General features: G+C 31.2%; 2 protein-coding genes across 3 annotated transcripts; one reads left to right on the plus strand and one right to left on the minus strand.

The window, feature by feature from the left end:
• Positions 1 to 1,699: 1,699 nt before the first annotated feature.
• Positions 1,700 to 6,709, plus strand: LOC115706298 (proton pump-interactor 1). Its single transcript, XM_030633899.2, has 8 exons — positions 1,700 to 1,884; positions 2,579 to 2,988; positions 3,337 to 3,519; positions 3,628 to 3,807; positions 3,909 to 4,103; positions 5,240 to 5,338; positions 5,425 to 5,946; positions 6,036 to 6,709. Exons 2-8 carry the CDS (start codon positions 2,614 to 2,616, stop codon positions 6,345 to 6,347), a joined length of 1,866 nt encoding a protein of 621 aa, XP_030489759.2. The 5' UTR covers positions 1,700 to 1,884; positions 2,579 to 2,613; the 3' UTR covers positions 6,348 to 6,709.
• A 2,363-nt stretch (positions 6,710 to 9,072) lies between these two features.
• Positions 9,073 to 13,240, minus strand: LOC115706297 (uncharacterized). Of its 2 annotated transcripts, XM_030633897.2 has the most exons (10): positions 13,029 to 13,240; positions 12,514 to 12,626; positions 12,104 to 12,235; positions 11,811 to 11,884; positions 11,613 to 11,718; positions 10,770 to 10,838; positions 10,363 to 10,427; positions 10,174 to 10,272; positions 9,656 to 9,755; positions 9,073 to 9,467 (listed from the first exon to the last, which is right to left on the minus strand). In XM_030633897.2, the coding sequence occupies exons 1-10, from the start codon at positions 13,174 to 13,176 to the stop codon at positions 9,405 to 9,407; spliced, it is 969 nt and encodes a 322-aa protein (XP_030489757.2). In that variant the 5' UTR covers positions 13,177 to 13,240; the 3' UTR covers positions 9,073 to 9,404. The 2 variants fall into 2 exon arrangements, with proteins under 2 accessions (XP_030489757.2, XP_030489758.2); XM_030633898.2 differs by lacking the exon at positions 9,073 to 9,467 and having other exon boundaries at positions 9,656 to 9,771.
• Between the last annotated feature and the right edge of the window lie 1,017 nt (positions 13,241 to 14,257).

A 14,257-nucleotide genomic window follows, 5' to 3' on the forward strand; every position in this document is an offset into this window, starting at 1 on the left:
TATCATATTATTCCCTCGGACTATTCTATTTACATAAATATATATATTCAATAGATTAATTTATTGTATATATGATTAAAAAATATTTAACATTTATATTTGAATTTTATAATATATTAATTATTAGTATAGATATTTTAAATATTTTTGTGTAAATTTAATTTGAAAACCTAATTATAAAATCTTTATTCATTGCTACCACATTACATCTGTTATTATTTTCTATTACACAAAATCACACCAAACATAATATTATCAAATTATCAAAATCTTATCATAGGTTAAAAACAATAAAAATTAGATAATCTCTTAACCTCATGAGTTTCCATGAGATTATCATGGGGTAACATACAAAATAAAGATGAAAAATACTAAAAATTTAAAAAATTGTAAAGAAACTCATAGAAAGAGAAATCTATAGAAAACTTACCATAAAATGTCTGATCTGAAATTCATAAAAGAAAAAAAATAATCTATATACAATTTAGATCCACAAAAGAAAAAGAAATATAATATAATGATTAATAAAAATTGAGAACTTTGTAATGAATTCATAAAAAGAGAGTTCTACAAAAATGTATTTAAAATATGAAAAGAAAATATATACCCAATAGAAAATTGAGATCTAGATGTTGTCCATTAATGTCATTGCTATACTCATTATGATATTCTAAACAACAAAAGAAAAAATATTAAAAAAAAACATATAAGATTAAAGAATGAGAAAGATGAAGAATGCATGTTCTAAAAAACTAAAGAAACGAAAAAATAGAAAAAAAGAAAGAAAGAACAGCCAAATTGATAAAACATATATAACTTTAGGATTATTTAGTAGTGTTTATTTTAAGAATTTTGATATGAAAAACACAAATTTCGTATCTGTAATATTAAATTATGGTATGTATATTAAAAAATATATATTGATTAATAATTTTTAAAAAATTAGGAAAAAAAAGATAAATATTAAAAAAAAATAAAAAAATGAGATATGTACACGATTAGTATTAATTTTAGTTAGTTTGAAATAGTTTGAAAATTTTTTGAATTGTATAAATATATTTCTAGTTAATTATTCAATTAGTATATATAAAAATAATTAAAAATTAAAAATTAGATAAATAGTGATTTTAGAGTATTATTTTATTACTTTAAATGAGAAAATAAATATTTTAGAGTATTATTTTATTACTTAAAATGAGAAAATAAATAGAGTTAATTGGAGTGTTTTTAGAATGCTATGTCACCGTCTCATATTTCTCCTTTATATATATATTGATGATGATTGTATTTTATGCAATATTTTTATGTAAAATTATATGTGATATTAACTTTTATGGATACCTAAATATATAATATTTTAGTATAAATTAAAGTTTAATATAGTATTATATAAAAAATATTATATTATAATTCAATTTAATATAATACAATAAAATATACTACGATTTAATACGACGTTACAAACGAGCTCTTAGAGAATGCAATCCCTCTCATATTTTTTCTATGATCCCTTCAAAAAAATTAAAAAAGCTCTATGCAAAAAAATTTAATTCTTATCTCTCTCTCTCTCGCTCTCTCTCTCTCTCTCTCTCTCTATTTTTTGTTCTTTTCAAAACAATTCTTATCTTTTTTTTGAACATATCTTTTTTTCGGAAATAATTAAATGTAAGTATATATATATATATATTTTTTTTATAAATAATTAAATGTAAGTATATATATTTTTATATATAAATACACACACAAATCAGTGGGGAAAGAAACCAGAGAAGGGAGACTTTGAAGAAGGAGATCTGACTCTCTTTCGATATCTCCTCTTTCGTTTTCGGCCATCCTCTCTGCCTTGAGCTCGAAATTGAGGTTCCTTTCCTTCATAACAAAAGGGTATTTTTTTTTATTCTCTCTTCTTTCTACGATCCGCCATTCACATTCTATTTGATAGTTTTTCGTTGTTTTTGGAGTTTTTTTTCTTCTTCTCGGGTCTGGTTAATTGATCTCTGTACCGATATAGATCATTAATCACAGATTGGGTTTGTTTTTCCTTGTTTCTTATGTGCAATTTTTTCTTTTTAATTTTGAAATCATGGATTTTGGATGGAGATTCTAATGTTTCGATTTATTTCTCTCATTTATTAATCTGCATGTGTCTATTTGCTACTTCTTTGATGATTTTCTTCGATTCGATGCATGTAACGAGCACAATTTACTCGATTTTATACTTGATGGTTTTCATATTTAATTTCGATTTTTTGTTTTTATTGAATCTGGGTGGGTTTGAGTTTCTTCTACTGTTGGTAATAAAGGATCCAAGAATTTGGCTTATGCTTTGAAATATAACCTATAGAATTTGTTGGATTTTATTTCTCCACATTTTTTGGGCTGTTGGGGTTTCGATTGGAAGATCTGTATTGAATTCAGAGAATTGTAGATTCTGTAGTATCGTGTTCTATGCCTGCGTTATAAGGGGTTAGGTTCTAGTGGTTTTATTTTGCTGGTTTAAGCATAAATATTTGTTGGTTATCTTGGGTTTTGTTCATCTGTTTTTGTTGCAATGAATTGATTTTGCCTTTTACGGCAGGATTGCCTTGTGAAGTTTGTTCTTTTGTGGGAGCTATGGGTGTTGAAGTTGTGGGATTTGAGATGGTCGATGGTCCATTGGAGGCTGTAGCTGGAGGAGACAATTCTGTTCTCCACGAGAAGGAGAATGGGAAACAAGATCAAGGGCCTAAGTCTGGTGAATCCATTCAATTTGGCTCACATGGCGAAGAACCTGTCAAAGAAGATGTGAATGGTGTTTCAAATGCCAACTTTCCACAGGATGCTGTTGAAGAATGGCCTGCGCCTAAGCAGATTCATTCTTTTTATTTTATCAGGCACAGGTCATATGATGATCCCAAAATCAGAGTCAAAATTGACCAGGCTGCTATTGATATTGAGAAAAAAAATCAAGCCCGATTGAGGATCATGGAACAATTAAAGGCAAAAAGGGTAAGCTTTTGGTTTTATAAGTAAAATTATTCGAACCAGTTTTTTACAGCTGAAGATTAGCATCTAAATTTTGTAAAGGATTAATGTTTCACTTATCGAATACATTATTACGTTGTAGATTCTGAAGTAGACTATAGTCTGGGTGTCATTATTGTGCTGTAGAACAATATGAAAGTAGTTGAATAGCCTGCCTTTCCTATGAAATGATCTAGGCAAAGGTTGAATGCCAAAGGCAGTTCAATACCATCTTTCAAAGACTCTTAATTTGATAGAGTTGTTTATTTATTATTCTTTTTATATATTTATCCTCCGAAAAGATATCTGACTGCATTTTTTCTTTTCTTGCAGGCTGATCGATCGGAGGTGATTTCACAGATTAGAGCTCTGAAAGATGACAACAGACAGTTTAGGTCATTAGTAGATGAGAAAATCAAAGAGATTGAACCACTGCATCAGGCTTTGGGAAAGCTTCGCAATGCAAACAGTGCAAATCGGGGTGTTTGTTCATCTGAGCAAGAGCTTAATAGTGTGGTATGTCTAAATCCAATCTTTCACTGCTGTGAATTCTACATTTTATTGTTGACCTGTTGAATTTTTTTTTGTTATTCATACCTTCTGATATTGGCTTGGTGAAAACAGATACATAGCTTGCAATATCGTATTCAACATGAGAGCATTCCCTTGACTGAGGAGAAGCAAATCCTTCGAGAGATCAAGCAACTTGAGAGCACTAGGGAGAGAGTTGCTGCTAATGATGCTATGAGAGCCAAAATTCAGGATTCCATGGTTCAGAAAGAAGTCCTTCAAGACCAGGTCAAAGTAAGGGATTTTGAATTTTATTTCTCTCCTCTGTAATGTATTCAAAACCTTTTGTGTATGTAATTTGCGAGGTGATAATATTCTAAATTATGCAATTGTAGCTTATAGGTGGTGATTTGGATGGGGTGAGAAAGGAGCAGCAAGTGGTTAGGGCAAAAATCAAGCAGCTTGATGATGCAGCGAAGGCTTTTGACAAAGAGATTGCTTCACTGCAAGATGAACTGACAGCTTTAACTGAGAAAAGAGATAAAGCACGTGAAAATGTTCAGCATTTCAGAAAACTGCGCGATGATGGGGTATGTTTTATTTGTGTAGTTACATCTACTCTTTTTAAAGTTCTAGTTTTTATGCATGGTGTTTCTTTGGTCGACCTAGGAATGAATATGGTCTTTATTAGATATTTCATGACAGATGAAAGGTAAGAAAAACTTCTATTGGTTGTTATTGTCAAAGAGATTTTATTGCTTATTTGTTTTTTATTTTTTTGGTTCAATGTTTAATGATCTCTTGCTCGCTTTTATATATTTGTATATTTTTCGAACTCTGAGCAGTCTGATGTTCTCATTGTTTTATATATTCATTCCTATTTGTATGCCTTTAGTTATATTTTAAGACTTATAGCTAGTAATTTCATGAATTTCATGACTTTATTATGAAATTATGTGTTTTTTGTTATGAATTTTATGATATATATCATGTGTATGAATTTTTTATTCTTATTGTTGAGGCTTATGCCTCGGAGCGTCACGAGGCTTACGCCTCGCGGTACTATGGCAAAACGCCCGTTTCTGCCTTTCAAAACATTGCTATTAATAATAAACACCTTTTCTTTAGAAGTGTTGATAGGATACCACATGATTTAAGGTGGCATGAAATTTCTGATGGCCATAAACTTGCATTGGGAGTTTTAACGCCGTAGTCATTCGATTCAAAACTCATAATTTTACTAAATAATTTAGGGTTGTAAGTTGATCTAATTTCAGTGTAATTTCCTCTTTTGTGTCTGGATTCTAGAAAAAATGCACATCACATTGTCTTTCTTTCCCTCGCTTTACATGTGCATTAGCTTGGTTTCAACATAGAGTTCAGAAAAATAAGCCATGCTCATTTTGAGATGGGTAATAAACTGAAGCCTTCTTTCAGCAATACCAACATTTCTAGATTTGTGATATATATGGTCTGGCCTAATGACATTGTTCTGCATATTGTATAATTGTAGGTCTCAATACTGGTAGGTTTAATATTCTACAGAATTGCAATTGTTAAGAGCTTCATTAGTAGGGTTGCATGTTACTGAAAGATGATTGTTAGTATTTATACGTTGAGATGATTGTTAAGAGCTTCAATGAACTCGAGTAAAAGATTGTGTTATTATCTAAATTATTAATGTGTAGCTTTGATCTGGCACTAATTAACAAATTCTCCTTTTCAGAATACCCACTTCTACCAAAGCCGTTCAATCTTGAATAGAGCCAGAGATCTGGCTGCTAAGAAAGATGTTAAGGGTCTCGAGGAGCATTGTCATTCAGAGGTTTGTTTTATTATTCTGTAATTTTTAATTAAAAATTTTGTACTTGTGTATGTGCATTAACGACCCCGACCTCCAAATTATTTCAGGCTGAGAAATTTATGTCCCTCTGGAACAGTAACAAATCATTTAGGGATGATTATTTGAAAAGATTATTGCCATCTCTTGATAGTCGGCAACTGAGTAAGGATGGAAGGATGAGAAACCCTGATGAAAAACCATTGGTGGTGGTGGAAGAATCTGCACCCGTTGAAGTGGAGACAGTGGCAAAAGCTAATTCGAAACGTGCAAAAGAAGATGTGAAACCTCCTCAAGTAGATGCTGTACCCACTCAGAAGGTTCAGAAAGAGGAAAAAAATAAACCAGCAAATTCGAAACCTGCTGTGGACCATACTGATGTGGTGGAAAAGGAGATCGCAGTGTCTGAAAAATTGCCAGTCGAAACTCCTAAAAAGGAAAAGGAAGTTGATGCTGCGAAATTGAAGGAGATAAAAAGAGAGGAGGAAATCGCAAAAGCTAAGATGGCCATGGAACGGAAGAAAAAATTGGCTGAGAAAAATGCAGCCAAAGCAGCTATAAGAGCTCAAAAGGAGGCTGAAAAGAAGAATAAGGTAAATTAGTATTTCATTTTTCATGCTCTTGGTTACAAAGCCCGAGCTTTAAGTTACGATCTAATGCAATTTGTTTGGCTTTACCACAGGAACGTGAAAAGAAATTAAAGAAGAAGGCTGGAGCCACGTCTGAGGGAACTTCTGAAGAAATTGTGGAAACAGTTGCAGAGGATGCAGAGCCAGAAAAGGCAGATGAAAACGTTGAAGCTCCAGCTACAGCAAAGGAGAGGGTTCCAAGAGAGACAAGTATCAGATCACGACCTCGAGGGAGAGGACCCGAGTCCATCCCGAAAGCCATCCTAAAGAGGAAAAAATCGGCCAACTATTGGCTATGGGCAGGTCCTGCTGCTGCAGCGGTAGTTGTGGTGCTTCTATTGCTTGGATACTACTATCTTATGTAAAGATGGTGGCTAGCAAGAAGTATAATCAAGTAGAAATAATGTGAGCCATTCTTTCTGCTTGGTAAGGTGTCTGGTCATAGTTAGTTTTCAGTTATTATCGTTCTTTACATCCTGTTAGGATGGACTCTAAACTCATAATGCTGGGTGGTAGCTTAGTCAGTCCAAATATGTTTTACCCAAGTAGAGACAACTTACCCTTTTTGTTTTCCTTTAATGTATTTTTCAAATTTTGACTCGGCATCACTTTTAATGGATTTAAAACTGCCAGCTTAAACTTTATTATATTTACATGACTTGTAAAACAGAGAATGCGATTTACTTTTTCTTACTGGACAAACAGTTTCATTTTTTCTTGATTTTAATCATGATTGTATTGTATTAGATTTTTATATGTGCAGGCTTTGCCTATTGCCTGTGGTTATTCACTTTCTTCAGAAAGATAATATGAATGAAATGGTATACAATTTCGTTTTGTTTTTTTTTTTTGCCAAGTGAAAATGGAGTATACAATGTTATATAAATAGATTTTTTTTCATAATGAATACAATCAACAAACCAAACAAACATGTAAGAAACAAACCAAGAGAATAAAATTTCTATTTCATGTCATTACCCCATCCCAACCAAACATGTCTACTCTAATTTTCTTAAAAATATTTTAAATGGTATAGATTTTGTTCTGGTATTTTTGCCATAAGTGTATGGCGAGAAATCGTTTGTATTCATTGTGAAATGCTGATGGCCGTTCTCTTGACATGAGGTTACTTTTTTTGTCCTCTTCAAGTTATGCTGATTTTTGTAAAAATAGAGAAAAAATAAGTATTTTTGAAAATAAAAAAGGACACTTATTTAAGAAAGAGGTAAGTTGAAATGTACTACTTTTATTGATCAAATTTACCTCTAATCTTATATTTAAATGAAACATTAATTCTTTTTATATGTATTGTACTCAAAATATCCTAACATAAGAGAGTCACATGGAGAGTATAGAGAATAAAAATAAAAGAAGACAACATAAAAAAAGTATAGAGTATAATTTCCTCTTTAGAAAATACAGCAACCGAACGATCAATAATTCAATATTAGTGATAATAACACAACTTGGGTCAACATTACCAAATTCAAGTATATATGGTGTAATATATATCGAAATACATGTACTGTATTTGTACATACAAATACAATAGTCGCAATATTTTCATCATTAAATAACCGGACTACTTCCCTTTCAAATAAGAAAATAAAAAATAAAAAATAACAGGACTACTAAGTGCATATTTGGCATTATAACTAAAAAACTGTTTTCTATTTTTAAAAACAGAAAATTGTTTTTTGAAAATAATTTGGCTTGTTTGGCCTTATTTTTTGAAAACAGTTTTCAGAAAACAAAGTTACAAAAAACAAGAATTTTAAAAACAACAAAATGTTGTTTTCTATTTTAAAAACCAATTCACTTTTAGTCAATATTGTTTTTAAAAAATATTACCAAACATGAGTTGTTTTTAAAAACTTCAAAAACTATTTTTTGTTTTCATTTCCAAAAACAATTTTTTGAAAACAAAAAACAAAAAACAATACCAAACATGCTCTAAATTGTCAATTTTTTTTTTTTTTTATTCCACTCTAAAAACAAGTCTCACACTCTACATACATTTTAATATAACAGACAGCTTGTAATAATTAATTATCAGATTAGATTCAAATTCATTTTTTTAGAAATAATCAAATTCTTTAAGTCCATACAAATTACATGCTACTACATTTCAGTAACGTGAATAGATCTGATACCCACTACTAAGTCTTCTATGTATGTTTGTTTACTTTTTTTTTTTTTTTATGGATATATAAAACAGGAGAAATGCTAAATACTAGGAGTTGACATTCCATTAATCTATTTTTCTATATTAATCTAACTAATTAGAGATTGGATGTTACAAATGAAGAGGGATGCTAGAATGCCAGCCTACGTTACCCAAATAAAAAATTATATTAAAATCGTCATCTACATGCATACTTTAATGGAAAAAAAGTTGCTTTAGAAAGAGAAAAAAAAAAACTAACTAAATTTGAGTTATACTAATTGAGATGAAAAGAATCATGCCAATTTATTGCAACATATACTTAATTAAACGTGTAAAAAGGATTAGCTAAAGAAGTTTTAAATTAATAAAACAATCCAAAATATATGTAATATAGAATGCTTTTATAATATACACTCCTAAAAGAAGTACACCGATGTACTTATGTGTTTCAGCATTTAGAAGAATTTTTTAGTTTTTTTTTTATAATTATGTACGTTATAGTTATTCAAGACATCCTGCAAAATACTAAGAAATTCAGAATAATTTACAATATAAAAAATAGTGTTCAAAAAGTCTATTTTACACGTGTATAAAATAAAAGAGTCACGAGTATAACAGACTGTTTGAATCTTATTTTCGATATGTTAAATTTTTTTAAAAGTCTCAAAATTTTGTAAGATATCTTAAATCATTACAATATATATGACTATAGAAAAAATTAGACTAAATTTTTTTCTGAATATAAATAAGAGTACATCAATATATCATTTTTAAGGGGATGCGTTGTAGAATTTTCTAATAATATATATTCAACTTAATATTCTAATAAATAAATTTGATTAAACTGAACAAATGGTCGTTGACCAGTTCAGTACTCCTTTTTTTTTTAGCCACTCTTGTAAAATGTTAAAAAGAAAAACAAGAGAAATAATGTTCTTTGAATGTATTATTAGTCAACATTACGTTAACACAATTTAATTAGCATATTTTGTAAAAGAGCATTAGAATCATAAATTACAAAAATATACAAAAATCATTACAGAATATACTTTCTCATAATAACATTTATACAAAGAATCACCTGTCTCTCCAGTTCTTTTTTGCTCAAAGGTTGAGACTAGAGTTTGAAAACGCTTGTTACTTTTGACATGATTTCTACTGACCTTCACATTTGCAACATGACATGTATGAAAGCATTATACAATAAATATGATCTCGCATATTAGACACTTGCCAAATCTGAAGGAATGAGGCTTTAAAGATAACGAATGAGCTCAACAGCAAACTTTCCCTTCTTTGTAGAATTGATTTCTCCTATCTGAATCAATAAAAACTAGAACATTATCACAAGTTTTATGGAAATTGGTGATGATACAAATACGATATAGCGGTTATCAAAAACAAATACGAAAGAATGATTGCATGTCACCATAGAGAAATTTTGATGCTACTTCTACACAGACTGAAGTCATTCCCAACAGAAGTTTTGTTGATGTTGAAAATTACCTTTAGTCTTCCTTTCCCGCTTACTGAGACAACGTCACCAGTCTTAAGTGTTGTTCCATTTTTTGTAATAGGGGACCAGTTGACACGCACATCCCCGTTACTACACAGATAGAGAACTGTACTATTATGGCATAAGATGAGCAAGTATTGTTCTAATTTATTTGACTGTGTTAAGATGGTTGTGTATAATGAGATAGAAGGGAAGAAAAAGACTATCATCACTTGTTCCTTGTTCATGGTGTATTACAGAAAGGATCATAATTACTTGTTTGAGGCTTTGAGCATTAGAATTGTTATAGATTATAATATAATTATGCAATAAAATTAAGGCCTACTTAAGTGTATTTAAGTGTATAGGAGACTATAAAAGAGTTGGCAAAATATAAGGCCGCAGGTAAATGGAAAAATAAAAATTCAAGCCCCATAATCATGATAAACACTTAAGTTAATCAATTCAAGGATCACTGCAAAAAAATGACTAGTATTTAAGGGATTATACATGAGTAAAAAGAATCGACCTGATTAAGTCAACCAGTTTTGACCGTGACATTTTGAATCCTGCACTAGCAAGAGCATCCAGCCTTAGTGACGCCTCTATGGTTTTGAATGACTTGGTACTGCAAAGAGAAAACAATTTTCACTGCTGCTGATCTGAGGTAAAATGGATTATATGGAATTAAGTATTGATCAATACAATGATTTGTAACCTTGGTGGTTCATATTCAATAGCTTCCAATGGTATCTTTGTACAAGATACCGGAACTCTACCAACCTGCAAAAATAATTATTTTTTTCAGGAACCAAAATGGGATATGACTTGGATTAGTAACATAGCAAAAGCTAATAGATCTATAGGCATAGAGTCCACTGCATAATTAGCTTTCCCATTTTATTTATTTATCAGGTGCAGTTGTTGTCAAATAATTAGAACGTAAATCCCTTTCATTTTCTCATGATAGATTGTCAATCTCCCTGTCTTGTTTTGGATGTACTTTTGTTGTGTTGTATGAAAGGACAACAAACACGACCCAAAATTTGAAATCTTGAAAGTACTCAGTTTGCACCCTTAATATAAATAGTACAGCAGATAAGCCTTTCTTAGGGAGTGGCTCACCTTGTCAAGTGCTGATATAAGAAAATCAACAAGTTCCGGGACAATAATGATCTGAGCTCCCCTCTCCCCCTGGCAGAAGGTAATAAAATAGTAGAAAAAGATAAATGTTCTTAACCCCAAAAACAAAAAAACCAAGTATATGCAGGCTTAAAATTGATGATATCATGAAAGATCACAGACTGATTTCTAGTTGGTTACTGGATTCATCCAACAGCCTGGAAAAAAAAAGTGGAATATCAACCCATCTTTTAGTTATATTGTAAATAAATCTATAGTCTATACATCATTATCTTGTATCAATGTAACAAGTTTTAAGTTCTGACTTCACATCCTTGTTAAAGTATTTTGGAATTGTACAAGTTAAATATAGAGTGACAATGTAAGATACAGAGATAAGAATGAAAGGGATCTACATTCTAATTGTTTGACATTACTTGATTTGGCAGGAAGAACATGAGATACTTTTGTTTAGTCTGTTGTGTAGAAAGGTAAGATACAGATATAAGAATAAACCCCAACAAAAAAATTCTGATGATGCACCACAACTAAGCTTAAGACATCAAACCATTTTTAGAGAGATGGTCTGTTTATTCAACCTTAAAGGACTCAGGCTTTATGAGTTACTTGACATTAAAAGCACTGATATGTCATTCTGTAGTTTGTTAATCATATACTGTCAATACGGTCTTAAGTTTATAACTAGTTCCTGCAACTGGTTCAGGTTCACGGTAAAGACTAGTTAAATTCATTGATGAAAACTGAAAGCTAAAACATATGATTTGTAACTTCAGCATCCACAGTAAATAAACTCTCATTGGAAAGCAGTTCTTAGAGGGAACATACCTGCAATAGTATATCACCAAGCCTTTCTCTAGAAATCCCTGTACCAAGAATTGAGCCGAGGAAGTCACCATGAGAATAAGATTGAAACCCAAAGTTTCCTGTGATACTGGAAATACAAAAAGAACATAAATAAGCAGAGATGGACAGTATTTAAATAAGAAACTACCAAAGCCTAAAATTTTGTAATTATTACTTAACCTCAATGCTGCCACTATGTCTGGATCACTTGTTAGTAGTTCTGGCTGTCCAATGGAAATCCGGCAGCGTTCAGCCTAGAGAATTTGACATATTGATGAATATATGGATTTCAGATTCAAACAGGTAAGTGCTCCAAGGTCATTCAAACTAAGCTACAAGAGAAGAAAAGAAAAAAAAAACCCTTTTGATAAACTAAGCAAACCAACCAGTTCTAGCAAATAGCAATTGCAATTATAGACATAACAGTTAAAAATATTGCAAGATTGAGTAGAATCTGGTAAAATTAAAATAACCTGTGGATATCCACCCTGAGCAATTGCTTCCACATCAGCAAGTTTTTCTAATGCTAGCATTGACTCCTTCATCACTGGAGGGGTGAGAAAATTTGTATGGACAACTTCTCTTCTTGTTGATGCTCGTCTAGCCTTAAGTAGAAAGAGAGAAATTGTTCAAATTTCTAGATTTAGCTAACATATCAGCAGCATCTCATTGACTTTTTCAGGTTGTTTTACATAATTTATAAGAATTTTTTCACAACCAAGATCTCACTGTTAATAACTAGCAACCAATATTGTCAAAGATGCATAAATTTGCATAAAAAAATAATAATTATAAAGCTTTACACTGTGAAAAGAAACAGAGTCTTTAACTACATCATTCTATGATAGCCGAAAAAAAAGACCATAGAAAATAAAGATAATACCATCTCTAGAATATGCTTCACTTCTTCAACAGTGTTTTTATCTGCCACTCCATTGAGTAAAACATCAACGTCGTTCCCCTTTATAGCTTGTGGTATGTGGCATATTCCTGAAGCTATATCACAAATGGTTGACTTTTAACTTGTGAACAATTCAAAAACCAGTTCTCCAATTAATATACAATAAGGTATCTAAAGCCAAATGCTGATTCTAATGTGTGTAAACTAAAACGGAAAGGTATAACACAAACGAGTTCTTAAATACAAATTCCAAAACTTGGATAAAACTTGTTGACTTGATTTTCCAAGTGTGTGCTTTGAGAAGCTTATTTAAAGTTGAGCAGCCTTCTATACATATATATAGATAATTCATATATTGTCAAGACCAGGCTAACACAATTAAGGGTGCAAATTCTCCTGCGAATTGGCCACTCTCTCGTTTTCTTTATCAACCTTGATACTGTTATATTACGAATATATAAATATCAAGTAAAATGAGTATGTATGTAATCATGTACCTGAGGAAGCCAAAGGTGTAGGGAGAGGAGGAGAGAAGAGGGTGCAATAGGAAGATACATTCTGATTCAAGTGAAGGGAAGGAGTGAGTTTGAAAGCATGTGAAGCTCTTCTTAGCAAGGTCGGTAATCTGAAGCTATTGGCAGCCATGGCTGAAGGGCCGTTGCTCGCTCAATCGCCCCTGGGATTAGTTTGGGTTGGAAATGCCCGTGTCCGCGGTGTTCTTGCCTTTTTGTTCGACTCATTCAGTAAAACGACATTCTGTTATTAAAACGACACACATTAAGTAAACGAGACAGTAAATTTAAAAACGATAACAAACGACCGCGCAACGCAGAAAACGACAATATAACTTACAAACAAGAAGAGCAACGCCCTAGGTGAAAAAGCGACAATACTTTATAGAGAAGAAGACTAAACGACACCACTTGTAGAAACGACAATATATAGGGGGAACGACAATAATTACAAAACACGATAGAGATTGTTTTTTTTCTTTTCTTTTTTGATTAAACAATAATGGCCAAAAAAATAATAATAATAAATAATAAAAAAATTAATCCTTCTTGGTAACACTCTTTAAGGTAACAAAAAAATAATAATGTAACACTCTTCTTAATGTGACAAAATTCCGTGACATTTTTTAAAAATTATATTAAAAATAAGAAGTTGATGGTAACTTTTTGGTGAAAATATGGTTAAATAACTGGAATCAAGTACAGAAATAACAGTCAAACTAGAACTTTCATTCATTTCATATTCAATAATCCAAACTCTATTGATTTGATTGATCACATTGTCATGAGCTAGTTTCCAATCAAAATGGAACAACAACTGTGTGCCAGAGGACGATTAATATCAGCTAAGGCAATCAGTATGCCAGGACACATCTTTTAACACCAAATGGAATGAGCCCAAAATCATTGCCCATAATTGAAATCAGTACAACTCTCATGAAACCTCTCCCATAGTGAGTACCACTCTTACTCTCCTATGCTTTTTTTTTCTGATAATGACTCTCCTATGTTTTTTTACTTCAAAAAAAATCTACCTTTATATATTTATTTCAATAAGAAAAAGGTATATTCCTCTTTTTTTGTAAAACGTAAATACACATATTATTGCAAGAAGAAGTAAATATTGATGTTTATGTAAAAGAAAAAGATTATAAGTATTTTTGTAAAAAAAAAACCTATTGACAAATAAGGCCCAAATTCAAGAAAGTGGCGAC

This window comes from Cannabis sativa, chromosome 1 (assembly GCF_029168945.1).
Source record: "Cannabis sativa cultivar Pink pepper isolate KNU-18-1 chromosome 1, ASM2916894v1, whole genome shotgun sequence".
Taxonomy (NCBI): Eukaryota; Viridiplantae; Streptophyta; class Magnoliopsida; order Rosales; family Cannabaceae; genus Cannabis; species Cannabis sativa.

Excerpts from the sequence above, each read along its gene's own strand:
- LOC115706297 (XM_030633897.2), bottom strand. The coding sequence starts at position 13,176 with ATGGCTGCCAATAGCTTCAGATTACCGACCTTGCTAAGAAGAGCTTCA. Across the intron at positions 12,236-12,513 it reads TGAAGCATATTCTAGAGATG|GCTAGACGAGCATCAACAAG; the intron begins GTATTATCTTTA and ends TTTCTACTTAAG. Across the intron at positions 9,468-9,655 it reads GCGGGAAAGGAAGACTAAAG|ATAGGAGAAATCAATTCTAC; the intron begins GTAATTTTCAAC and ends TTATTGATTCAG.
- LOC115706298 (XM_030633899.2), top strand. The coding sequence starts at position 2,614 with ATGGGTGTTGAAGTTGTGGGATTTGAGATGGTCGATGGTCCATTGGAG. Across the intron at positions 3,808-3,908 it reads TCCTTCAAGACCAGGTCAAA|CTTATAGGTGGTGATTTGGA; the intron begins GTAAGGGATTTT and ends ATGCAATTGTAG. Across the intron at positions 4,104-5,239 it reads GAAAACTGCGCGATGATGGG|AATACCCACTTCTACCAAAG; the intron begins GTATGTTTTATT and ends TCTCCTTTTCAG.